At 33.2% G+C, this 27,590-nt stretch overlaps 1 protein-coding gene across 3 annotated transcripts in view; it reads left to right on the top strand.

Moving 5' to 3' along the window:
- Window positions 1–24,578, top strand: part of ECT2 (epithelial cell transforming 2) — a 73,576-nt gene extending 48,998 nt beyond the window's left edge. For 2 of the 3 annotated variants that reach the window (XM_023213438.2, XM_023213437.1), the window contains 7 exons: window positions 4,533–4,611; window positions 4,778–4,897; window positions 7,639–7,777; window positions 9,669–9,823; window positions 18,304–18,411; window positions 19,384–19,530; window positions 23,284–24,578. In XM_023213438.2, coding sequence (XP_023069206.1) covers window positions 4,533–4,611; window positions 4,778–4,897; window positions 7,639–7,777; window positions 9,669–9,823; window positions 18,304–18,411; window positions 19,384–19,530; window positions 23,284–23,373 — 838 coding nt within the window. In that variant the 3' untranslated portion in view covers window positions 23,374–24,578. Of the gene's footprint in view, window positions 1–4,532; window positions 4,612–4,777; window positions 4,898–7,638; window positions 7,778–9,668; window positions 9,824–18,303; window positions 18,412–19,383; window positions 19,531–21,664; window positions 21,887–23,283 lie in introns of those variants that run through there. The other variant, XM_023213439.1, reaches the window with a different exon arrangement.
- The last annotated feature ends 3,012 nt before the right edge of the window (window positions 24,579–27,590 follow it).

Below are 27,590 nucleotides of genomic sequence, written 5' to 3'. Positions count from 1 at the left end.
AGATTTTTGAGGTGGAACCCCTGGAAAGCCTCAAAAGATTTTTCTCATCTTGAGAGATATTAAATTATTAGGCTTATTTGATAAACTGTGTAAAAGACATTGACAAATGATAAGTGATACTAGATCTTTTAGTTGCATTTGTGGGTATTTGTTGATATGTTTCACAAATTGTATAAATTATAGAAGTCTGTTATTATAATTTTGGTTATCTTAATGCCATGTTTAATAGAGATAACTAAATTTTGTTGTCAGTTGCAAACTTTCATCAGCTTCTTAGACTATGGCTATTCTAAGTTTTCATCATCTAGTTACGGTTTTGAATTCTTCTCTAAAAACACTGATAATCATGAAAATGATTCTATCTAACAAGTGCCCTTAAGTCAAGTTTCTGATAACTTTAAGATCAATGGACTTGATAGAAATTTCCAAAACTCTAATTTAAAAAATTGTTGGATTCATGAAACGAGATCAAGCAGAACAAAAATGAATTACGTAAGATTGAATAACTGATGAAGATAATGTTTTAATGACTTTGGTTCTTTATGCAAATGTTTTGTTTTCCAGACTTAAGAAAATCTTCTCTCTCAAGCTATCTATAATTTACAACAGTTTGATAAAGTATGCTTTTATAAATATAGATAGAACATTTTTTTCTGTTTGATTCCTCCACAATTTGAAAACTTTTTGAGCATTCTTTTAGCAATATAGTTATTTACCTAAGTCTAATAGAAATCTGCTCTCTCTTTATACTAGAAAACAATTGAAAACATAGGTTATATTACCAAGGCTTTGACTGAAATGTCATATTTGACGATATGCATAAAATGCCTGCCTTCAAAGGTTCCTAGCCTTACAGTGAGTAAATTAAAAACTGTCACTTCTTGGCAGACCCAGGAACCTTAAGACTGTAAGTAAAATATAAAGTCTGCCTTGGTTTGGTTTCCTAGCCTCAAGAGGTTTTAAAAATCTGAGATTTATATGTGATCAGTGTAGAAAAAAAGTTATATTTCTAATAAAAAGCTGTAATATACCTTTTAGATTGTCGCTCTGTTGGTTGTTTTTGAGTTCTTGTTATCTACCTATAGACTAGATCCTAAATTCTTCCGGGTTTCTCCAATCCAACTGTCTTCCATAATATTGCTAAAAATGGGAACTGTACTGTTTCTAAAGCCCTATCAATGGAAACTAGATAAATTTTAAGAAACAAGTCTTGTGCCTGATGTATGGGCCACATAAAAAGTTCACCAAAATATCTTATGCTTTAATCAGAGACATTCAAACTGCAAACCAGGACAAGAAGTTGACATTTTTTTAATGCTGTAGACAGCCTTTCCCAAGACAATGGGGCAAGACTCCATATGATGACACTCCTACCCCTCTTGATGTCTGTCATTGTGGCTTGACAAAATAATACTGTAATTAAATTTCACAATCAGTAACTGCTATAAGTAACTTGACAAAACCTGCCCTAAGAAATCCTTTTATTCCACTAGTAACTTTAGCAATATCTATAACACAACTGTTTGTTCAAACTGGTGGTCCCTTCTGTAGAGTTGGCATTCTTTGCTTTAATTCAACCCAGTTCTAAAATACTACTCAATGGCAACAATTAGTCTTATCCAGTACCCACAACGGTCTTTTGATTTGTTTAGTTAGTTGCCATCAGGCTTGTGTCTGTTTCAAAATGATTGTACAAACTAAATTTATTATATTAATTATTTTTCGTTATGATTTTTAAGCCTTGTTTTTATTGCTTGTCTAATCTTTGTAAAGCCAACTCTCCCAACAGGTTAATGTTAGCTTAACACTTTGAGATGGCTGCTAATACCTATGGAACTAACAAGATGGAGCTCAGTGCTGGACTTCAGGCAAACCTGCCTTGAGAAAATTTTCCCTTCTGTCCTTTTTGATACTCAAATGTGGCCCAGCTCCCTGACATAGACCCTCTATATCTTCCCCACAATGTGGGATAGAGACAACCGGGACAGGTTTGTCCAGCCCCTGAGGGACAATTAAGCCTAACTTCAAGATGATTGATTAGCTTTGCTTTCAGAGAATGATCTTGATCAAAGGGGGAAATGTGAGTGTTGATTATACAAAATTGGATCATTCTTGTTATACCCAACTAAATCAGAGTTGAGGGACAGAGGGGAAAAATACTCGGGGCGCATGGCAGCTGTTCTAATAATTACATTTTCCACAAGCCCAGCGGCTTAAAATGGCCTGCTATAATCCTACTCTCAGTTTTACCTAATAGTTGCTGAAGCAACCTGCCATGACTCTGTGACTAGTTTTACTCACTACTATCATTCAACATTCAGCTTGCCAGTTCCCCAAAACTTTACTAGTGTCAGTGAACTTTCTTTAAAAACAATACATAATCACATTTCTCTTTCTAATAAAACTCCCAACCTTCTCTTTATTATTAGAACAGACTTGATTATTTGAAGACCACCTGGTCAGTATGTATGCCCTGAAGTATAATTCTTGCTTCCCCGATAAAAAGTAAAATTAGAAATTTATATTTTATTTTTGACTTTGACATTATTGCTATCTTTTACTAAGCTTTTCTTTTGTAGTGTTTAATTTGCTGTTATTCTCATCCAGTGTATTTTTCATCTAAAACATTGTAGCTTCCATCTCTATATGACTGATTTGGGTCATCAGAAATGATGACCACTGCTTCCTTTTAAGTCTTACATGCTTTCCTTTTGTACTTCCCTACTTCTGCCAAAGTGTTGCCGCCTTATATATCACGTACATATGAATTGCAAGAAAATCTTGAAGAACAGTTCATGTGCAGAACAGTTACAGATACAATCAAATCTCTCCAAAAATTCATTTGTGTTAAATGCAGAATTTTGTTGTTACGAGGCTAATGAAAAATGATACTTTTATTTGGTCAATAAATAAGATCTTTTAAAAATATCTTTCATGTTTTTGCTTAAAACGTTCAATCCTCCTTGCAGTTTTTTGAATTTATGACATGAGTATAATAACTTTAAATTGTTTACTAATTCACTCATCTCTGTTTCAGGTGTTTTTTTTTTCTCATTAGTCTTATTTTCTTGTTTCTTTGCATACCTGGTATTATTTTATTGGATTCTAGACATTATCAGTTTTACTTTTCTGAGAGCTAGATATTTTTATATTCTTAAAAATGTTTTTTAGTTTCTCCTGGCATGTAGTTAAGTAGCTTGCAAACAGTTTGATTTTCATGTCTTGCTCTTAAACTTTGTTAGGCAGAATCAGAACAGTATTTAGTCTAGGGTTAATTTTCCCCACTATTGAGGAAAGACCTTTCTTAGTACTCTACCCTGATGTCACATTAATCTTGAAGTTTTCCACTCTGATTGATGTCACCGTTCCATGCCATATGAGCACTGAGCACTGTTACCTCTAATTTTTTAACATGTCTTCCCTAACCTCGGATAGTTTTCTTACACACATGCAGTGATCATGTTGAGAACTGTGTACACAAGGAAGCCTTCCGAAAACAGAGGGAGTTCTCTCTGTGCAGCAGTTTTCCAGTAATTTGCCCTTCAAACTAGGCATCTGATCACACTGGACACCCACATTTGTTTCTTTCTCTTAGGGATATAGCTAGGCACTATCTGTGCTTTCTTTGCTTTCTCTAGGCTATAAGCCAGGACAGTTGTAGGGCTTGTCTTGTTTCTGTTTCACAGAAATGGATGTTAAGTGTCTTGAGAACTCTTGTTTCTTTATATTTTGACTGATTTTTTTAGTTGTTTCTGGCAGAAAAGTAAGCTCATTCCCTGTTATTCTATCTTGTCTGGAGCAGTAGCCTTAGTTTTTGTTTCGGTGAAATGATTAGCCTATGACTTGGGAAGACTTCCATAAAACCTTATTTGAACTTATACTGAGAACTTCAAAATTTTATTAGTCTTCATTTTGTACAGGTTTAATGTGTTTTATAAAGTGCATAGGCTGTATAGTAAATAATATAGAAAGGAATAATAGTAAAACATACTTTTCTGAAGGAGTCTATGGAAGTTTTTTGGTTTTTGTTTTGTTTTTTTTGAGATGGAGTTTCACTCTTGTTGCCTAGGCTGGAATGGAATGGTACGATCTTGACTCACTGCAGCCTCCGCCTCCTGGGTTCAAGTGATTGTACTGCCTCAGCCGCCGAGTAGCTGGGATTACAGGTGCCTGCCACCATACCCAGCTAATTTTTATATTTTTTAGTAGAGACAGAGTTTCACCATGTTGGTCAGGCTGGTCTCGAACTCCTGACCTCAGTGATCCACTCCTCTTGGCCTCCCAAAGGCTGGGATTATGGGCGCGAGCCACCGCACCTGGCTGGAAGTTGTTTGTTTGTTTGTTTGTTTTCCTCATCCTGGGCTCCATAGGCATGGAAACTTTTTTAATGTAATGGGATACTTTTAAGGAATATTTTAACTGATTCACTTATCAAAATTAAGACATTCACATCAAACACAACTTGTGACATAAGTTGTGTGTGTTGCAGTTTTCATGTTCTATTTTAACAGTTTTAAAAATCACTTTTTCAGGCATATTAATGAGGATAAGAGAAAAACAGAAGCTCAAAAGCAAATTTTTGATGTTGTTTATGAAGTAGATGGATGTCCAGTAAGTATTCTTAGCAATAATTACTTTATTTTTTCCTTCTTGTTAATGAGGTTTCTGTGGTTTCAATATAAATAATATCTTGGCACTACTTTCTTTTAAATTACAACTTCTTAAAAATTACTTGATACCAAGTGATCTCTTTTGTTAATATTTTCAACCTATACAGGCTAATCTTTTATCTTCTCACCGAAGCTTAATACAACGGGTTGAAACAATTTCTCTAGGTGAGCACCCCTGTGACAGAGGAGAACAAGTGACTCTCTTCCTCTTCAGTGATTGCCTAGAGGTAAAGATATACTTCGTATAGTATAATAACACTGCCGATTTTTGTAACTTCCCTGAATATTTAAAACCAAGCTTTAATTGAAGTATAATGTAGAATTTTAAAGTAAACTCAAATAATCATTTTTTTAAAAATTGAGGACAATTGATGATTTAATACTGTTAATAAAATGCCTTTAGAAGAAGGTCTAATATTAAGAAGTATAAACTTTCATTACTTCAAATCTAAGTTAAAATGAAAATTTATTTCCATGCAAATAAATGCTTAGGTCAAGAAATCTGATAACTTCTTGTTTCTATGTTTACTTATTCATGATTTATAAAATAATTCTGAGTTTTTTGAAATTTAACTAATTTTTTTTTCAATAATGATGCGATTGTATTTTGTTGAAGAGGGAGATAGCTTGATAATTTACTATTATGAATTCTTTATGACTCCTCGATTCTTCTTAAATCAGTAGGTTTTAGAGTGAATGAGGGGTCAGATGGGGTATAATGAATCTAATTCTAAAATTCTTACTTATTCAAGTTAGATTTTCTTTTTGTATTACCCCTGCAAGGAAATTGAATTACGTGTGTGTGTTTTAACTTGTTCATCCCTCTAATACGTATTTTTAAACAACGGTAGTGTTTAAAAAGAAGGGATAAAAAGAAGAGTGGTTTCCCTTCATCTCAGAAGAGAAAAATGTTCATTTTGATTAAGCAGACATTAATAAGAAGACTCCTGACTTTTCTGTCGCTGGAAACTTTCTGTTACCTTCATCAAAATGATTAAAGAGTTTCCTTTTTCTTTTCTCTTCTCTCCTCTCCTTTCTTTTTTTTTTTTTTTTTCTCTCTCTCTCTTTTTTTTTAGACAGAGTCTCACTGTCATTGCCCAGCTTGGAGTGCAGTGGCAAGATCACAGCTGACTGCAGCCTTGACTTCCTGGGCTCTGGTGATTTTCTTATCCCAACACCCCAAGTAGCTGGGACTATAGACACCACCACCACACCAGTCTGATTAGTTTTAGTAGAGACTGGTTTTGCCATGTTGCCTAGGCTGGTCTCGAAATCCCGGACTCAAACAATTTACCCACCTTAGCCTCCCAAAGTGTTGAGATTACCATTGGGATTACAGGCATGAGTTACTGCACCTGCCTCCTTTTTCTTTAAAGTCTTATATGCTTTCCTTTTGTCCTTTCCTACTTCTATCAAAGTGTTGCCTTCTTATATATCACATACATTATTATTTATACTATAAAATACAAGGGTATCTTAAAGAACAGTTCATGTGCAGAACAGTTACAAGTACAATAAAATCTCACCAAAAATTCACTTACGTTAAATGCAGAGTTTTGTCATTATGAGGCTAAATGAAAAATACTTTTTTTTGGTCAATTATGTTACAAAAAGCACAAAAGTAAAGACAGTCAAACTACTATACACAATTGACTATCTCCTGAAGTGAGAAAGTCAAAATAATCATGAGGCAGATAATTCTCAAATACCTATTTCCCTCATAAAAAGGACTTTAGCCTGCCCTGATTGAGAACAGATGCTCGGTGGAGTCAATTTTCAATTATATTTTATCTGGATTTGCATCATCATGGGGTTTTACTGTATATAGTTTCTCTATACGTTGTTTGCTTGTATTAAAGCTTTTATAGGTTTTTCCTGTTGGAGTTCCTAAGTCAGCTTGCTCTATTCATCTAATAGGTTAGGTTATTGATCCATTCTGGTTTTCATCCCTTATTCCTGAGAGCTATGACTTAACTTTAAATTTTTGATCTTATATCCCCTCCAAATTCCTTGAAGTCTTCTGTAATTGGTTCATTAACTTGCCATTCACTTTACTTTCTGGTATTGGTCATCTTCTGTAGCTGTCAAGTCCCTGGCTTCTCATTTTCCCTACCTTCTTGAATCTGTTGATTTTTTTGTTCTATCTCTTGTAGCCTCCCTGTCTTAGAATCACTTCAACAAAAACTGCTTTATTTATAACATTAAATTTGGACTTCAGAGTTCATAATAAATAAAAATAAAATAAAAACATAATCTTAAATAAACTGTTGTTCTTTAGCTTGTTTGTTTAAGAAAAATAAAACTCTTAGTGAATTGGGAATGGAAATTATGGTACATTCTTAACCTGATAAAAACCTGTAACCATCATCGTATTTAATAAGTGTTAGAAACATTCAAAATGGATAACATCTATTTTTTCTTAATGACAGATTATGTTATACTGCAACTAATTTTGGATTTAAGGATATATTTAACTTTTAAATGTTTTATCTGTATTTTAAGGGTTTTTTTTTTTTAACTCTGATGTACTAGCATTTGTCATCAAATTAACACTTATTGTTTTTCCTTTTTAAAAATTAAGCTTAAAATCACTTAATTGTTTTGCTTAGCCAACTATTCCTCTTCTCCTGAATTCTAGGACTTTTATTTAAGATTCTGTCATTCCTTGATTCTATCTCTTCTCATCATGCTTCTAGTTTTTTCATACCTCTGGGACCTTTTGCAAAATATCCCTTGGCCTGTTTTCCTGACGTTTGAACTCCTCTTATATAAACATGAGCATTTCTGCTGCACAATTACATGTCTGACTTTTGTTACATAGTAACTCTGCTTATAACAACTTTGTAATGAATAATCACTAAATGAGTTATAATAGATTTATGTGATTAGTGCTATTTTATTTTTTAAGTATTTGGTCCTTATTTTTCTTCATTTTATTGACTGATACTTTTTTATTTTCTATAATCAGATAGCAAGAAAACGGCACAAGGTTATTGGCACTTTTAGGAGTCCTCATGGCCAAACCCGACCCCCAGCTTCTCTTAAGCATATTCACCTAATGCCCCTTTCTCAGATTAAGAAGGTATTGGACATAAGAGAGACAGAAGGTATGCTGGTCGGATACATTCTTGGTTATATAAAAGTAGTTTATATTCATTGTAGGTTTGATTTACTCCATTTTGGATTTTTAAAATTGGTAAATTATCTTTTAGTATAGTTGGTCAGACTGCTGAAGTAATTATTCTTGCACCTCTATCCCAACTCCATCTCTAGGAACAGAACTGACTTTTTATTTTCTCAAATGAAAGTACTATCTCAACTTACAGGATACCCTCATCTGTTAAAGGTCAAAGAGCTTTTAAATGGCTATGTATTAAAATAGCACCCTAGCCTAGCCTATTCCCACACCAAAATTTATTTTTTTGTTTCCTTCAGAATACAGAATAACCAATCTATTACCTGTACCCCCTATCTTAACACTTTCACTGTTGCCAACAGCTGCATTTTTAGGGCTAGGTTTAAGGTATGAATCAGGAATAGATGTGAGTGCAATAAATAAACCCAGAGTAACTGGTACACTTGATAGGGAGTCATATGTGTATTAAGGAATGTTTTACTCTAAACTTTGGTAGTGTTACAGAGCAGGTTCTGTGAAGGCCTGAAATTGCTGAAAATTTATAACTACCTACAACAGTGTCATCTATTTAATTGACACCCAGTGGTGTATGTGCATGGCCATATTTTGGATGTTAGGCATATGGTTTTACAATGTTTAGCTCTTTCCATTACTGATTCCTCTAATAATGAAAGGTTTCAGTTCATGAGAAATTATTCTTTTTTTTTTTTCCTTTATAAGAAATGATTCTTTCTTTGTTTTTTTGTGGGGGGTTTTTGTTTGTTTGTTTTTTGAGATGAAGTCTTACTCTGTCACCCAAGCTGGAGTGCAGTGGCGTGAACTTGGTTCACTGCAGCCCCTGCCAGGATTCTCCTGCCTCAGCCTCCTGAGTAGCTGGGATTACAGGCGTGTGTCGTCATGCCTGGCTAATTTTCTTGTAATTTTAGTAGGGACGGGGTTTCACCATGTTGGCCAGGCTGGTCTCAAACTGCTGACCTCAAGTGATCCGCCCACTTCGGCCTTGCAAAGTGCTGGGATTACAGGCATGAACCACTGCGCCCAGCCAAGAAATGATTCTTAAAGAAAACTTGAACAGCAACTTACTGCTCTTTTCACTTAGTTGACAAATTCTGGATTTATTAAAGGTTACATAATACAGTTGTCCCTTGGTATCCATGGGGGATGGTTCCTGTACCTACCTTGGTTACCAAAATCTGGGATGCTCAAGTCCTGGATGTAAAATTGCATAGTGTTTGCATGTAACCTATACACATCTTCCCATGTACTGTAAGTCATTTCTAGGTTACTTATAGTACCTACACAATGTAAATGCTGAGTAAACAGTTGTTATACTATATTCTTTAGGGAATGATGACAAGAATAAAAAGTCTGTACATGTTTAATACAGATACAATCTATTTTCTACTATTTTTTCCACTATTTTCGGTCAGCAGTTGATTGAATCCACAGATGCAGACCCACAGATGTGGAAGGCTGACTCTATAAATCTTCACTTTTGGATTTTAATTATGGCAGACTTTGTTTAAAATAGGTTGTATTTTAGCATCTTGGTCGTGCACCTTTTGTAATACTTTTAATATTTTTATAGAAAATATTAAATGATGTGGAAAATACTGTTTAATTAATGTCATTAACTTATCATCATCATTAGTTTCTTACATGGTATACTATATTGTCTTTTTAGTACTTCAACTTAATATGGTGATGTTCTTTGTCTTATTAAAAATAGAGAGGACAAGGAAAGTGGAGAAGAGATAGTTCATTTCATTGGAATTTCATTGCTCTGAGGGAACTAAACTTGCATATATCTGTCATTTTCCAAGGAGTGACACTTAATGTTTATGGTTATTCTGGAACCCTAGATTGCCATAATGCTTTTGCCTTGCTTGTGAGGCCACCAACAGAGCAGGCAAATGTGCTACTCAGTTTCCAGATGACATCAGATGAACTTCCAAAAGAAAACTGGCTAAAGATGCTGTGTCGACATGTAGCCAACACCATTTGTAAAGCAGATGCTGTAAGTTCTTAAAACAGTATTATAATGAAAGTTTCAATTTCATGACAGTGCACTCAGACTAAACATGTACATTTTTAATGACTTATTTATTATGAATGGAGAGTTTTAGTTTTGTGTATATTAAAAACACTGATTTAATAAGTTGTTTTAGAAAATATTTTATAGGCCGGGCGCGGTGGCTCAAGCCTGTAATCCCAGCACTTTGGGAGGCCGAGATGGACGGATCACGAGGTCAGGAGATCGAGACCATCCTGGCTAACACAGTGAAACCCCGCCTCTACTAAAAAATACAAAAAACTAGCCGGGCGAGGTGGCAGGCACCTGTAGTCCCAGCTACTTGGGAGACTGAGGCAGGAGAATGGCCTAAACCCGAGAGGCGGAGCTTGCAGTGAGCTGAGATCCGGCCACTGCACTCCAGCCTGGGCGACAGAGCGAGACTCCGTCTCCAAAAAAAAAAAAAAAAAAAAAGAAAATATTTTATGTAGTGTAGGTACAGAAAACATTGTTTGAGTTTTTGACTTACATAAGGTAGGCCTTCATAGTGTCACAGCTCCTGTGGCTCTGATTCAGTGAAGATTTTGGGACTTCTTGTACTGTACCCTGTGATTTTTCATTGGTACTCTTAGACATGGCTAAAAATTAAAGACTATTTTGATTTTTGTTTGTTTGTTTTTTGGAGACAGTCTCACTCTGTTGCTTAGGCTGGAGTGTGTAGTGGCATGATCTCGGCTCACTGCACCCTCTGCCTCCTGGATTCAAGTGATTCTCCTGCCTTAGCCTTCTGAGTAGCTGGGACTACAGGTGCACGCCTCCGCGCCCTGCTAATTTTTTTTTATTTTAGTAGAGATGGGGTTTCACTGTATTGCCTGGGCTGGTCTTGAACTCCTGAGCTCAGGCAGTCTGCCCACCTTGGCTTCCCAAAGTGCTGGGATTACAGGTGTGAGCCACTGTGTCTGGCCAAAAAAAAAATCTTACTGAAAGCAATAGATAGCTAATAACATGTTGCCAATCTATTTTTCTCACGTGAACCTCTTAAAATCAAATGCTATCATAAATATATAATTATCATTATACTATACAGATTGAAAATAGATGAGAGAATCAAAATATTGAAGTTAAATGACTTGCCTGAAATCAGGTATCCCTGGATGAAATCTAGGTCCCTAAAAGATAATTTGGCTTCTTCTTTATATATGAGAGAGACATGTGATAGACAGATATAGACCTCTTACTCTTTGCACAAATGACATAGATTGAAGGGAATGTGCTGATACAATAGATGACCCTTTTCAGTACAATAGTACTGTAACTGAGATTGCATTGGGTGTTTCTGTGGGAATGAAACATGTAATCACAGTTAAGTGTGAAACCTTGGAAGACATTAAGGTATAATGTGGTTTATAAAGTAAGTATTCATTGATGAAAACCTCCTTCCAAAGTGTTTAGAAAAATTATTAGACTTTTGTTTGTGTGTGTGTTTTTTTAGATTTCTATGCACCAAGAATATGTTCTTATAAATAAAAAATTGTTGCACAAAAGATTCAGAGGGGGAAATACAATGCTAGCACATATAATAGAATGCTAGCTAGAAAAATGATGGAGACTACTTTTGTTATAAATCTTTCAAAACTGCTCATTATAAGATTTGTTTTGTAGGTATCCATCCATTTTTTCTAGGTGTCCGTATATAAAATGGTTTTCTTTACCTGTAGTAATTCCTTATTGCAGAAATTACTCCTGCTCTTATCAGAATGTCAGACTAGATAGCTTATAGAGTCATTTCCAAACTTATAACCCTAATACTGAAATGTAACATTAACATAAATTTTTTCTTATAATATATCTGTTAAATTACTAGCCACATGATAGCTCATAATACTAGAACTGAAACATAAATAACATGGAAGAAATTCGTAAGTAAAATTAGCCACAAGATGGCAGCAGACGTTTAACTATGTTCTGACTTATCCTTCCACCACAAAATTCTTTCAGTCTATTGAAATTTTGTTCTTAAGAAATACATTTGTAAATTCAGATACTCGATGACTTCAGTTGAGCCCTTTCCTGCGTTTAAAATTCTACATATAGTAAATTTTTATAAAGCCTGAGAATTTTCCATGTGAAGATGTGTATGTGTGTGTATACGTATATATATGTGTGTGTATACATATATTTTTTTAATTTATATTATATATGATATATATGTTTATAATTTTATGTATATTATTTATTTAAATATATATATAACAATTTTTTATTTATAAGAACATATTCTTGGTCCATAAAAATCTAAAAAAACACACACACACAAACAAAAATTCTGATAATTGTTCTAAACACTTTGGAAGGAGGTTTTCATCAATGAATGCTTACTTTATAGACCACGTTATACCTATACGTGTACATATATATACGTATACACACAAGATGTAAATACACACACACACATACACACACACAAGATGTAAAAAGATAAAAAAAGTCTCTGATTCTTTGAATTAGTAGTTTTTGTTTTTGGTACCCTGTATATATATATATTTTTGGTACCCTAAGTAGTTTGAGCTTTCTTAATTAAAAGAGTAAAATAAGCACAATTATTTTATTCTATACTATTTCATTTGTCATGTTCACTCATTAATGATGTATGAGTTAAATTTATCAGGGTGAAAGAAAACTTAGTCTGATACCATTAAGTTTGAATCTAAGGCTAAGAGCCTGACTGACTGATTCTTGGTCAAACCATCTTAATAGTTTTTCTCCCCATGGACGTCATGTCCCATATTTTGTCATTTCAGAATCTAAAGATTAAAGTTTAAATCTATTGAAGATCTTATGTCTCAGAATCCTTATGTATGTATTTTTGGTCTCTTGCCAACATGTAACCTTTAATTGCATGGTCCGTACTCTAGCATTCATATATTGCCTAAGATAAGCTGGTAGCTTTGTGGAGGCCATTACAATTTCTAACCTCTAATGTCAGAAGTATACTTTTATTAATAAATAAATTTAAGCAATGATACCCTTTCCCGAAGTTTGGTTAGTTTAAAAATAACTTGATAATTAAATGCCATGTGCTACAATTTAGTACTTTTGCTGCTAACTTTATATTTATTTGAAATTTGCGAAACTTACCCTACATCTTGGTCAAATAAATCACCATTGGCTACTTAAGAGTTGCAATCTTCATTCTAAGTTTTTAAACTTGTAAGTAGAATTTCTAACTGCATGAGAAATAGACCAACGAGTGGACATATATTAAAAGTTTGTGCTTGTATGCCAATAATATTTATAATGAAGTTAATATGATTTGTATTTAAAGCTATAATTATTCTTCCATTTATTAGGCATACCTAGTAAGTTGTTAGTATAAGTGTCTGTTATTAGTACCACTTTAATTTGGCCAAATCAGAAGCTCTAAGCTATAGGCATGATTACAGAGTTTGAGGAAAACACTGAGGCACAGGCTAAAGGGAGGGGACATGTGATAGTAGGTAGGATCTGGGGGTTTGAAGACGAGGGTAAGAGGAGAGCTTAGGCAAAGGAGACAAGTATCTGATAACTCACAAGTAGACAGGTTAATTGGCTTAAAGTGTCAAATGCTAGAAAATTTCCTGTGAATTAACACCCAAGAATAGGATTTCAAAATCCGTAGCTGAGGCTCAGTTTCTCCTGAAATTAATATTATATATCTCAGTGGGAGAGACTGACTACTACTTTTTAATATTGAACTCAGCAGGTCTGTCTTCAGGTACATGTGAATTTGGAGTTGATTGAAAAACTCCTGCCCTTCCAAAGCTTCTTTAATGCTTGACATACTTTGAATAAGTCATAAAATGTTTTTGTCATAAAACATAAGTCATAAAAGTAAGTATTTATTAAAAATGTGTGTTCTCAAGTCCAGCAGAGCTTAAAAGTAAATAAAAATAAAAATGAGTTTTGGCTAATCTATCAATTTCACTTTTATTTTATTTTTTCATACTTGTCCTAGTATGTATTATATTTTAGAATTAGAAATAGACTAAAAAGCATAAAGTTTTTTCTCTTCGTTTTTTGTTTTTAAAGGCAGAATGATAATTATTGAGAAAGAATGAATAACAAATAAACCTAGGACTACTGAAGATAAGTTTCCCCAACTTTGTACTTTTGCCTGTGATTTACCCTATCTACCTTCCTCTGTGCGGAAAGCACTAAAGGAAGTACTTCGTATTTATATCTTAGCAAAAATAATATATTATATTCTAAGCCACTAGTGAACTAGCAATATGTTCACCCTTTCAGTCATTCTGAATCCAGAATCTTCTAGAAAGGTAAAAAATCTTGTATCTATCTTCCACTCCCCTAAGTCAGAAGCAGTTTGTTAGTTCATTGAGAGAAAATATGAAGCCACTGGTTTCATTTTTAGTTCATCGGTGGTTATTAATACTTAGTCGTAGTTAAGATAACAATGGAAAAAAATGAGAAGCTCCTTTATTAGCATTTGCTAAGGATTTAAATTTCAGGGAACTTCATTATAAAGAGCATTTCAGCAAAATTAAACACACTTGGGGTTTAGTTGCATTACATATGAAAATGGATACATTTTGCATCTAAGTATTCAAAGAGTAAGTTACCAATGTTTAGTTTAATAGTCATGCTATGATTTTTACCATCTATTAAATTGAAAGATAATATTTGCATATAAGAAAAAAAGTCAAATATGTAATAGTATACTGCAGTAAAATATGTCTCATACCCCTGTCTGGCTAATCTGTCTTTCCAGGGGTATGACTTTTGATACTTTCCAGAAATACAAGCAGAGACATATGTACATTCTTCAGAAATGTATTTCTTTTTCTTTTATTTATTTATTTATTTTTTTAAAGATAGAGTCTCTGTTACCAAAGCTGGAGTGCGGTGGTGCAATCTTGGCTCACCGCAACCTCTGCCTCCGGGTTCAAGTGATTCTCATGCCTCAGCCTCTTGAGTAGCTGGGATTGCAGATGTGCACGACCGTGCCTGGCTAATTTTTGTATTTTTAGTGGAGACAGCATTTCACCATGTTGGCCAGCCAGGCTGGTCTTGAATTCCTGGCTTCAAGTGATCTGCCCACCTGGGGGCCTATCAAAGTGCTGGGATTACAGGTGTGTGAGCCACCATGCCTGGCCAAAAATGTATTTATTAGATTGATTCCTAAGTAATTTTCTCTTTAGAATGCAGTCATAAATGGATATTTTACCTGTTTCTAAGCTGTTTTGTGAATAGGTGACTCTTTGGTATGTGTGTTATTTTGTAACCAGTCAGTTAATAAATTATCACTGTTTTAAATTATTTTCCAGCTAATTTTACTAGATCTTTCAGCTTTCAGTTTAAAAAAAAAGTCATAAGTTTACCAGTTGAAAGAAGCATTGATAAGTTACTTTATAGTTTAAAAATAAAACATTAACAGAAGACCGTGCTTATTTTGATTTTTAATTGATTTCATTTATAATGACATAATTGTATATATATTGGGGTACAGTGTTATGTTTTGTTGCATGTGTACATCGTATAATGACTGAATCAGGGTAGTTACCATATCACTTATTGCTTTAAGGAAAATGTATTTAAATATCAAAACATTCTTTTTCTGAATTTGCCTCTGTATCTTATGGACATAAAAAATTCTATCAAATAGTAGGTTTTCAGTATATATCTGTTGATTGCATGAGATAAAAATTGAAATAAAAATGGAATGCGGTCAAAGCAGAATTAAATTCATAAAAGTAGGGATACAATTGAGCTTATCCATATATACAGTAGTATAGGAAATGTCATCCCTCTACCATGAGATATAGGAAATCCTTGTAGTGTAAAACCTTTCGGATATGTGTGGCAGAGCTTAAGTCGCATTCCTCAGTGCTTTGTTTCTTACAGATTGACGTAAGGTATCAAATATTCAGCTGTTTTACAAATGATTACCTAGATAATTGTCAAGAACCAACTGAAAACTATTAGAATTTGTAACAGAGCTTAGTAAAGCAGCCAAATAAAATATAAATACATATGTATCAAGAGTTTTCCTTTATGCTGGCAGTAACCAGTTAGAAAGTGTAGGAAATGAAGGCCTCTTTTCCAATAAAATTTGATATAAAATATCTGTAAAACATGCAAAAAATATATACGCAACTAATTGCTTTAAACTTAAAGCAATATGGATAAAGACAGCATTATATCAATTGTTTTTACAAACCAAATTGTAAAAAAAAAACTGAAGGAGACCATTGAGAGCTAGTGAGGCAAGATAGATTCTTTCCTGTTCTGACAGTGAGAGTATAGGTTGAAGAAGTATACCCTTTTTCCATCAGGAACTTTTCATATTCTGCTTTTCTACCTCTAGTGTTCTAGTTTAGAAAATTACCAACATGTGGTTTAATATTTTCATATACAAAGACATATAGTTTCATGTATTTCTTTTTTCATCATGGTAGAATATACATAACATAAAATTTACCGGTTTTAACCATTTTTAAGTGTATAGTTTATTGGCATTAAGTATATTCAAACTGTTGTGCAATATCACCACCATCTGTTTTTCGAGCTTTTTCATCTTCCTAAACTGGAACTGTGGACCCATTACACAGTAATTCCCCATTACTGCACTCTAAATGCTCAAAAATAGTGGAATGATTAAATTAATTGTGGTATAATCAGAGGAGATTTGTCAGGTCTTCATTAAGAGTAAATCCTTTGAGACAAAAAAATTACAGCTAATTGAAAAATATAAGGTACAAAACTGAATAGTATTCCAGTTTTGTTATGAAGAAACATTTTATACATGTAGAAAAATATCTCTAAGAAATATACCAAAGTGTAGATGGTAATTGATTAAGAGAGTTATGGGTAATTCATGTTTTCTAAATTTTTCTTAACTCAAAAAGTAACATTAAATTGAAAAGATATTGACATTTACAATACTGTTACCTGATTTGTACAAGATAAGCAACCTAGAGTTATTTAGCAAATCGATCAAGTGGAAAGAGAGGTTCTGTAGCAGGCAGAGGGGATGTGGTTGTTCAAATGACAAAATTAGAGAAGCTTTAGAATAACAAAAGCTGTCTATGTATCAGTGGTGGAGAGCTGAATCAAGCATTATAATTGTAGAGTATAATATTTAACACTTGGTAAAGAGGCTTAACATTTCATTCAAAGTACTTCCATGCATTATTTTGTTTTAGCCTTATGATTACTATGGGTTAGGTATTCTAGATATGTTCTACATTTTGCAAATGGAAAAATTTTTCAGAAAAAACAACTTTCACAAGGTTATTTTTTCTCTGTCACCACAGAATGATAGTGCTGGAAAATAGTCTTTATAGTCACAGGGTAACAAGGCAATTTGCCTATTCATAGTCTGGATTTATAAATTTAAAGTGCAAATTGGTTATAGGACTATGCAAAATCATTTTGTCTAACTTGCTTTCTTCTGAAAATCCAGCCATAATTTGAGCAAGTAATATTTTTAATTACTTAAAGATTAATTGTCCTGTTTAAGTGGTTCAGTGGTTCTTGGCCTATATGAGGTCTTTTTAAAAATTTATTTTTAATTGACACATAATTGTACATATTTATGGGGTATAATGCGATGCTTCGATACAGGTATACATTGTGTGTTGATCAAATCAGGGTATTTAGCGTATCCATCACCTAATTTACTCATTTCTTTATGGAGTGAACCTTCAAAATCCACTGTTCTGGTTATTTTGAAATATACAATACAATACTGTATTGTTAACTATAGTCACCATTGTGCAATAGAACACCAGAACTTATTTCTCCTTTCTAACTGTAACCTTGTGCCTATTGACCAACCTCACTGCAGCTCCCACCCCATTCCGTCCTCCCCAGCGTATCAGCAGCAGCTGACCTCATAGAAGTACACAGTAGTTATATGGGGTCTTTGATTCCTTTGGGAATGTGATACAAGCTGTGAACCCACTCTTCAGAAAGATGCCCTTTGCACATATACACACAAAATTTTGCGCCCAGTTTCTGTTCATTGTCACCCTACAGGCTCTTGGTCACAGGTTTAGAACCTCTGATTTAGAATCCTTACAAATGCTGATTGAGGACGAAAGGGTAAAGTAGGAGAAAGTCTAAATCTTAATTTGAGTTTATGTCAGGAACAGTGTTTGTGGTCTTGGTTTTGTAGCCGACTTTATACTTAAGCATTAAGTTTAAGTCTGCTAAATTTCAACTTGTTTAAGAGTTGTTAGATTTTATTTTGAGGTCTATTTCCAATTGCTTTGGTATCCATGACCCTTACAGGGAATTACTCATTTATCAAATGCTTATTTTTCACTATCCTTAAATTAGTACATTTCGGGGTAGAAGTTATATCAAGCACATGAAAAATCTTGAGTAGCTTCATTTACAAATACTCCATACATAAATATGCTTAAAAGTTTGATTTTTAGAAACAGTTGTGTGTTTTCAAGATAACAAAAGGTATTATTTTTCAATAGGAGAATCTTATTTATACTGCTGATCCAGAATCCTTTGAAGTAAATACAAAAGATATGGACAGTACATTGAGTAGAGCATCAAGAGCAATAAAAAAGACTTCAAAAAAGGTGAGTTTTAGTGAAATTATTATTTAGCATATCTCTAATATATATTTTCCAGACTATATTCAAATAATATTGCTGCAAACATCAATATAAAGATAGTTTATAGAACAAAGCTGTTCTTCGATTCTAGGAAATGACCCACAGAAACAATAGTTTTACTTCAGTGACTTCTTTGCCACAGTAACTATAACTTGTTATTCCTCCCATTTTGTAATAATGATGCTTCTGTGAACTATCCTGCAGTAGAAATGTATTGTTGATGTTTTAGATTTAAATATGTGTGCCCTCATCTTAAATATATTGCCATAGTTATTTTCAGCAAAGGGCAGACGACAGTCAGGGGACCTGGGATCTATTCCTGACTCTAGAAGTATATTTTAGTCTTCTCATGATGAAGATAACTTACTTACCTTATCAGAGTTGTTGAGGATTACATAAGTATGTTGATAATAGGCTTTTTAAAAGTAGAACTAGAATTTTAGTGTTCTAAGAGAGATTTACAGCCATAATCTCTACTGCTAGATTTACAAGTTTTCTTTTCTTTCCCTTTATGGGGAGGCTTTGTATTTTAGTAATTTTTGTATCTCCTATCATTTAACATGTATGATTAGAAAAACATGTTAGATTATTATTCAAATGAATTCCTTCACTCTTTCAATAAAGAAATGGAGGTTCAGGTGATTTTTGGATTAGAAATTTCACAACTGGACTGGCTGAATCAAACAAGAACTTAGGTTTCTTCTCTCCCAGGCTAGATTTCTTTTCTGTTCCTTCCATTGGACTTCAGTGCTCTCTAAATGAAAGTTGAAATAGTATACAAATTTCCTCACTGCTTTGTGCCAAAGAGATTCTAATCTTGCCACATACTACAGTGGAAAAACTTTTGCTATATATTTGGCTTTTTTATGTTTCAGTATTCTTATCAACTGTATTAAATTTGTCTTGGTTTAAGTAATTGTAACTCTTAAACTCTAGGTTACAAGAGCATTCTCTTTCTCCAAAACTCCAAAAAGAGCTCTTCGAAGGGCTCTTATGACATCCCATGGCTCAGTGGAGGGAAGAAGTCCTTCCAGCAATGATAAGCATGTAATGAGTCGTCTTTCTAGCACATCATCATTAGCAGTAAGTTATTTTGATTTAATGGGGTGAATGACTTATTTATGAAGCTGGTATGGGATTTGTTAACTTTTAAAAATTGGAAATATTTCTTCCATGCTTAAAAAATTTTAATAATCTATTTTAACTCAGTATGCCAAAATATTATCATTTGAATGCGAATCAATGTAAGAATTACCAGTGAGATATTTTCATTCTTTCTTATGTACTAAGTATTAAAAATGTGGGATGCACCTTATACTTACAAAGCTGGCTGCATTTCAGACTGGCTATGTTTCAGGGGTTTCATAGCCACATGTGGCTAGTAGCTCCTGGAAGGACAGCACAGCTCTGTACACTAGCACTGAAGAATCAGCATGGAAAGCATGATGCTAGGAGGCAGGAGGTCTCCCCTAGTGCTTTAAACCTTGGCATCCTAACATAGTCATACGTCATTTTTTAAATATGTACATCCAAACTTCTAACCTCTTTATTGGGTAAAGGCAACTGAGAAAACCCTACTATGAATGAACTAGAGACATACTTAATGTGTAGTTTATTTGATAGGAAATTTTATTGGTATTGAAATGTGTTCTAAAATCTCTAAGAAAAGAAACACGTTTCAATCTGGCCTGTCACTTTACTAATGTAAATAGCTATGATTCCGTTTATACAGATCGGTTCCAATAAGGTAGCAAAGACCGAGTTTTATTCCTTTTACTATTTTTGTGATGAGTAGAATATAATCTCTGAAACTGAATTTCAGAGGATGATACGGGTTCTAAATTCATGTATATTATATATATATATGTATGTATATTTAAAATTTTTCCTGAACAATCCAAATTTCCAACAGTTTCAGAATTATTAAATTATTAAATATTTAATACTATTACTAAGTATTTGAGTGAAATATCTGTTCTTAATACAATTATTAACCTACTGAAGTTAAGAAAAGCAAGTGACTGTCACTTCTTAGCTGTGTGTCCTGTACCAGGTTTCTTATTCTCTCATCTGCATTTTTGCAGATGAGAGAAAAGATGTTAATAGTGCTTACTTATTCCATAATTTCATTGTAGGACTAGATAATATATGTATATATTATATAATCACACATATGTATATGATGTTATATACTGAGAGGCAGTTTGGGTGGTGGTTAAGAGCCTGGATTCTGGAACCCTAGTGTTCAAATCCTTGCTCTGCTATTTACCAGCTATATGTGTTTTGGCAAGTTATTAAAGGTCTGTTTCAATTTCATTGTAAAGTAAGTCATAAGTAGTTATAAGGATCAAGTGAGTTATTATATGTAAAGTGCTTAGAACAGTACCTGGCACATTGTGAGTGCTCTTGTGTTCTTTTTATTATATAAAATTTTTGCAGGTAAGGCACGTAAATAATACTTAGTAATATATATTTTAGCGTTGGTTAAAGTCTTTAGTTAACACATCAAAGAGTTATGGCTAAATCTACTAGTGTATTTATTTATTTATTTATTTATTTATTTTATTTATTTATTTTTTTTGAGACGGAGTCTCGCTCTGTCGCCCAGGCTGGAGTGCAGTGGCCGGATCTCAGCTCACTGCAAGCTCCACCTCCCGGGTTCCCGCCATTCTCCTGCCTCAGCCTCCCGAGTAGCTGGGACCACAGGCGCCACCACCGCGCCCGGCTAGTTTTTTGTATTTTTAGTAGAGACGGGGTTTCACCGTGTTAGCCAGGATGGTCTCGATCTCCTGACCTCGTGATCCACCCGTCTCGGCCTCCCAAAGTGCTGGGATTACAGGCTTGAGCCACCGCGCCCGGCTACTAGTGTATTTATATAGGTTTTTAATCAACATGAACCTTAACCAATGGGAGAGAAGCTGTATTTAGTTGATAAAATGAATATATGCAAAGTAGTTTGGTCGATTAAAATTGACAAATGCAGATAAGCATTAATTTGTGAAAATTAGATTATAGCTTTCTCAAAGCCACCTGTAGCAACTATTGTAAACATTTTTATCTTTCAAATGAAAGTAAATGAATTTTATAGAAAATTTTAGAAAATTAATTTGTTATTTATGGTTATGTCACTTTTAATAGACAATATACGTAAGAAGCAGCTAAAATACCTTCAAGACATTAATGTCTTCTTCTCAATTGCTTGTTTCTGTTCTAACAGATTACCCATTCTGTTTCCACAAGCAATGTAATTGGATTTACTAAGCATGTTTATGTTCAGCGCCTAAACTCTACTGGTGGGCGCTCTCAGTACTCCTGGTTTCGATCTGTACGTCATTCTGCTTTCCGAGCTAGTTTTTCAGAGATACTAGAAGGAAACACTGATTTTTCAAATTTCAAAAAAGTTATTTCCAACTCATCTTTGACACTTGTGAAGAATTAGGAGATTTGCCAACCACTAATGGAAACAAGCCTCATGAAGTTTAATGTGAGCTTATTAGCTATTTAAAATTTGTATCTGCAGAAAAAAAGAAAAAAAAAAAGGAACATATTTTTTTCTCCAAGGAATCACTTATTGGGTGGGTGGGAACTTTGGAATTCACAATGTTATCACTGCTTTGAATTAATAACAATTTAGGTTTAATAGAGTTTATTAAGTCCAGAAAAAATAAGTTCCATTTAGAAATGTTCTTATTTAGGAAAATTATCATTTTAAAGAATAGTAATGATTGTCATGAGTAGTGGATTTATATTCCAAATCTGATTCTTAATGTTAGATTTATAGCATTTACAGAAAATTATGCTTTTAATATACCAAATCATAAAAGTTCCACGTGAAGAAAGTGTCAACTTTTATATTATACATTTATATCATCATTTTGTTGATACTTGAATGGTTATGCTTCATCAGCCCAGCTTTTTAAATGCTTCATTTTACAACCTTGTTTATGAGAACTTACAGCCAACTGCCTTACTAGCTCTTACAGTTAGCCATTTATATATGTTAAAATAAAACAGTAGCCTTAAAATTTATTTTCATTTACAGTTATTCTTGAGTTTTCGCATGTTATTTGTTAGAGTTGTTTTATTTTAAAATTTTTAAGACTTCTCAGGGATATAAAACTTAGCAATTTAATAATCACTATTATCCAGAAGGATTGCTGTTTCACTCAATTTTTATATAGAACAAAATTTTAAAAATTGTTTAAAAATATTTTTTAGAGATAGGGGTCTTGCTAAGTTGTCCAGACTGGTCTCAAACTCTTGGCCTTAAGCAGTCCTCCCACATCAGCCTCCTGAGTACAGCTGGGATTACAGTGGAACAAAATTATATATATACATACACACTCTCACACTCACATATGTATATCTGAGTTGTACGTATATTACAAACACTCTTTGAGAGTGTATGACTTAATTTTAGAAAATTATTTCCCATGAAATGATTTCATTCTTCTTAATTCTGCTTTATGAACTAAGAAGAAACTTTGCCAATTTATAATTTTTTCTTTTATAACCTGAAACACTGAATCATTAATATTTCATAAAACAAAGTTAGGTATCACTTACTAGCAATAGGCCAGTATCTGTTGAGTTGAGTTAATATCTAGTTAACTAGTCTAGCTATTTGGCCTTGTTTTCAGAATGCTATAATAGTTTTCTTTTTTCTCCCTTTTCCATTCCCCTAACTTTAAAGAGTTTAGAATTGTCAGATGTCTTGTACTTAATTGTTACGGTAATTTGTAAAATGTAAAAATAATAGGCATGATACCAAACTGTATTTTACAATTTTTTTAAAGGAAGATTTAAAATATGAAATAATTTATTTTGTCTTTACAGGGTATCCCTTCTCCCTCCCTTGTCAGCCTTCCTTCCTTCTTTGAAAGGAGAAGTCATACGTTAAGTAGATCTACAACTCATTTGATATGAAGCGTTACCAAAATCTTAAATTATAGAAATGTATAAACACCTCATACTCAAATAAGAAACTGACTTAAATGGTACTTGTAATTAGCACTTGGTGAAAGCTGGAAGGAAGATAAGTAACACTAAAGTATGCTATTTGATTTTTCTTCTTGAAAGAATAAGGTTTACCTGTTACATTTTCAAGTTAATTCATGTAAAAAAATGATAGTTATTTTGATGTAATTTATCTTTTTGTTTGAATCTGTCATTCAAAGGCCAATAATTTAAGTTGCTATCAGCTGATATTAGTAACTTTGCAACGGGTGCCAAATACTGCTGTGCATCTATTTGTATAGTATCTGTGAATGAATTTATGGAAATAGATATTTGTGCAGCTCAATTTATTCAGAGATTAAATGACGTCATAATACTGGATAAAAACTTGCATAGAATTCTAATTAGATAGTGGGTCTGTTTCACATGTGCAGTTTGAAGTATTTAACCACTCCTTTTGCAGTTTATTTTCTTCTCAAGTGTTTTCAAGATCTAGCATGTGGATTTTAAAAGATTTGCCCTTATTAACAAGAATAACATTTAAAGGAGATTGTTTCAAAATATTTTTGCAAATTGAGATAAGGACAGAAAGATTGAGAAACATTGTATATTTTCCAAAAACAAGATGTTTGTAGCTGTTTCAGAGAGAGTACTGTATATTTATGGTGATTTTAGCCACTAGCAAATCTTGATTTAGTTTGATAGTGTATGGAATTTTATTTTGAAGGATAAGACCATGGGAAAATTGTGGTAAAGACCATTTGTACCCTTTATGAAATAATTCCGAAGTTGCCATCAGTTTTACTAATCTTCTGTGAAATACATAGATATGTGTATGTTCAACTTTTTATTATGGTCTTATAATTAAATGTAAAATTGAAAATTCATTTGCTATTTCAAAGTGTGATATCTTTCACAATAGCCTTTTTTATAGTCAGTAATTCAGAATAAGCAAGTTCATATGAATAAATGCATTTTTATTTCCTATTTCTTTAGGGAGTACTACAAATGTTTGCCACTTAATTTTCAAGTATCTGTTTTAATAGTTAACTGACTATAGATTTTCTATGCCGTGTATGTGCCACTTCTGAGAATAGTAAATGACTCTTTGCTATATTTTAAAAGCAATTGTATTAGTAAGAACTTTGTAAATAAATACTTAAAACCCAAGTGTATTTTATGTCTCATGTCTTAGTTTCTTCAGGGAAATTTTCATAGGCAAATATGAATGCTTGCATCAACATGTTCTTTTGTGTATTTGCTTGCTCATTTATTTATTCCTTCCTCCATTAATATTTTTGAGCATTTTGTTTTAAGAGGTGATCTGTAAGTTAGGAATTTTTAATCTGGAATCTACTTTGCGAAATGTAGGTAGTGAATCCTATGATGTTTTATGCAAAATTTTGTGTTTATGTGAATATATGCATTTTTCTGGCAGAAAATACACAATTGTTGTTTTATTGGAGGTGGAACTGTTATTTTCCCCCAAAAGGGTGGAGTTTCCAGAGACAAGAAATGACATAAGGCATAAAGCTAGAAAAGTATTGACTATACACTGGCAAAATATAGCAGGTAGTTAATTTTAATTTGAAAGGGAATGTTTCTGGTTTTTACTGTTATCTGCCTGCCTTAGGTTTTTAGACAATCCTTGTTATCAGATGAAGACAGTTTGCATGTATCATGTAAAATTAGGATTCTGTATCATGCATGGATATTAAATATAATTAACTTCTCTATTGAGAAAATCATAATTTAGGTTTTCTTAATTATTAAGAGCATTTTTAATTTCCTTAAGGCATTTAGGTCATCCAATAGTGTTTTTTCCAAGAATGCAAGGTTAGTTCAATGTTGGAAAATTTACCAATATGACTTCCACTGACAAAGAAGAAAGACATGGTTTGTCAGTAGGTTCCAAAAGGTTGTTTACAGAATCTTAGCCACTGTTCTTAATAAAAGTTCTAAGGACTTTTGGTACCATGTCTGAGTAAGCTACTACATTTAGAGTGCATGTTCTTCTAACAGAAACATCAAGCATTTCTTTATGAAATATAACCAAGAAATAATTTTCATATATAACTGAGGTTAAAAAAAAAATCTGGAAATCCTCAGATATGAGAAATTAAGAATCAAAGCCATAATGCCAAGTGTAGACTGATACCAAAGACCAATTGAAAGGATTTGAGACCAATATATAAGCCTTAAAATGCTGAAACATTGATCCCTGACTCAGCCTAGCTGAAGGTAAGATCTTAGTTAAAAGCAAAAGAGGAAATAAAAAGGCATGAGGAGAGTAAAGAGATGAAGTAAATAGAATGTGTTCTCCAGGAACTGGAAATAATAGATCAATCAAAAAGAAAATATATCTATAAGAAAGAACTCATACTGAATAATAGACATGACTTTTTAAAATAAACAAGCTTGATTGGTAAAAGAATCAAGTTGAACTTCTAGAAGTAAAGAGAGAGACCTGGCTGAAGAGAAAACTAGTGAACTAATAGATAAATTTCAGAAAATTACCCTCACAAATGATCAAAAAGTACTAAGAAGTGTTTTAAGAGATGTAAAAAATGGAACATGAATATCCAACAACCTATAATAGGATATCTGGAGAGAAAAATTAAAATAATAGAAGGGGGTAGAAAGCAATATTTGAAGAGTTGAGAGTTTTCTAAAACTAGAAAAACATGAAACTTTAAAATCAAGCATGTACATCAAGTATTGAGCAAAGTCAATTAAAAAATTCTCACTGAGAACGTTATAGTCAGTATAGGAGAAAAATAAATGGAGAGTGCTAACTTGTTTATGAATAGAAAGATGTAAAAAGGATGTGAATTTTCATCAGTTTAACCAATACACTTAAATTCAACTGAAAGCTTAGTGGATTTTTTTTATGGAACTTAATACAAAAGAAGTCATTATAAACAAAGTTAAAAACAAGTCACAGAAAAATGTAACTCAGAATAAAGGATTTACATTTAGAGTGTAAGGAAAACTCCAGTCTCTAAAAACCCAATAGAAAAATTACCAGAAGGTAGATGGTTTGCAGAAAATGAAAAGTTACGATTCAACATGTAAGACTTACCAGCCTTAAAAGAGAAAGTTCATTAAAATTACACTACATACTATTTTTAATCATTAGAAATCTAAATATTTGACTATTTCTGCTGGTGGGGCTGTGGGTAAATGTACTCTTACATGTGTCTGTTGTGAATATAAAAATGATTGCAACCTCCGTGCAGGGAAATTTAGTACAGGCACACCTCAGAGATACTGCAAATTTGGTTGCAGACCACCACAATAAAGCAGCTATGTCAATAAAGTGAGTCACATGAATTTTCGGTTTCCCATTGCATATAAAAGTTATGTTTACACTATACATAGACTATTAAGTGTAATAGCATTATGTCTAAAAATAAATGTTCATGTTCATACCTTAATTTAAAAATGCATTATTGCTTACCAAATAAAAAGCTAAAGATCATCAGAGCCTTCAGTGAGTCATAATATTTTCTGGTGGAGGACCTTTAAAATATTTTTTATTTCTAATTATTATGGATACATAATATTTGTATTATGTATATTTGTATATTGATGGGTCCATGTGATATATATTTTTTTCTTTTTAAAACTTTTTTTTTTTTTTGAGACAGTCTCATTCTGTCTCCACAGCTTCATCTTCACCACTTACTCACATTCTTTATGTTCCTTCTGCTGCTTCTCTTGAACCTCCCAAACAAGTTACCTTTGCCTTAAGGTTATTCTTAATGAACTATCTAGCAGCAATTGCTAGATATTCTTGTTCAAAAACAATTGCAGGCTTAACTAAATTAGTTGAAGCATCTTTAGATATTGTAGTAAGTTCACCTTTAAATCTGATGGTACCACATGTGTATTAGTCTTTCCTAAAAGATATTTAATTGGCTTCCAGTTCTGTATGGCTGCACAGGAAGCATGGTGGGATCTGCTTAGCTTCTGGGGAAGCCTCAGGAAACTTACAGTCATGGCAGAAGGTGAAGGGGAAGCCAGCACTTCACATGGCCAGAAGCAGGAAGGAGGGAGAGAGATGGGGAAGGTGCTACACACTTGTAGTAAACAACTAGATCTCATGAGAACTCTTAGGAGAACAGCGCCAGGGGGATGGTGCTAAATCATTCATGAGAAACTGCCACCATGATCCAATTACCTCC

This window comes from Piliocolobus tephrosceles, chromosome 2, assembly GCF_002776525.5.
Source record: "Piliocolobus tephrosceles isolate RC106 chromosome 2, ASM277652v3, whole genome shotgun sequence".
In the NCBI taxonomy this organism is placed as follows: Eukaryota; Metazoa; Chordata; class Mammalia; order Primates; family Cercopithecidae; genus Piliocolobus; species Piliocolobus tephrosceles.
The sequence above is the reverse complement of the archived record's forward strand: the minus strand, read 5'-3'. Positions and strand labels throughout refer to the sequence as shown.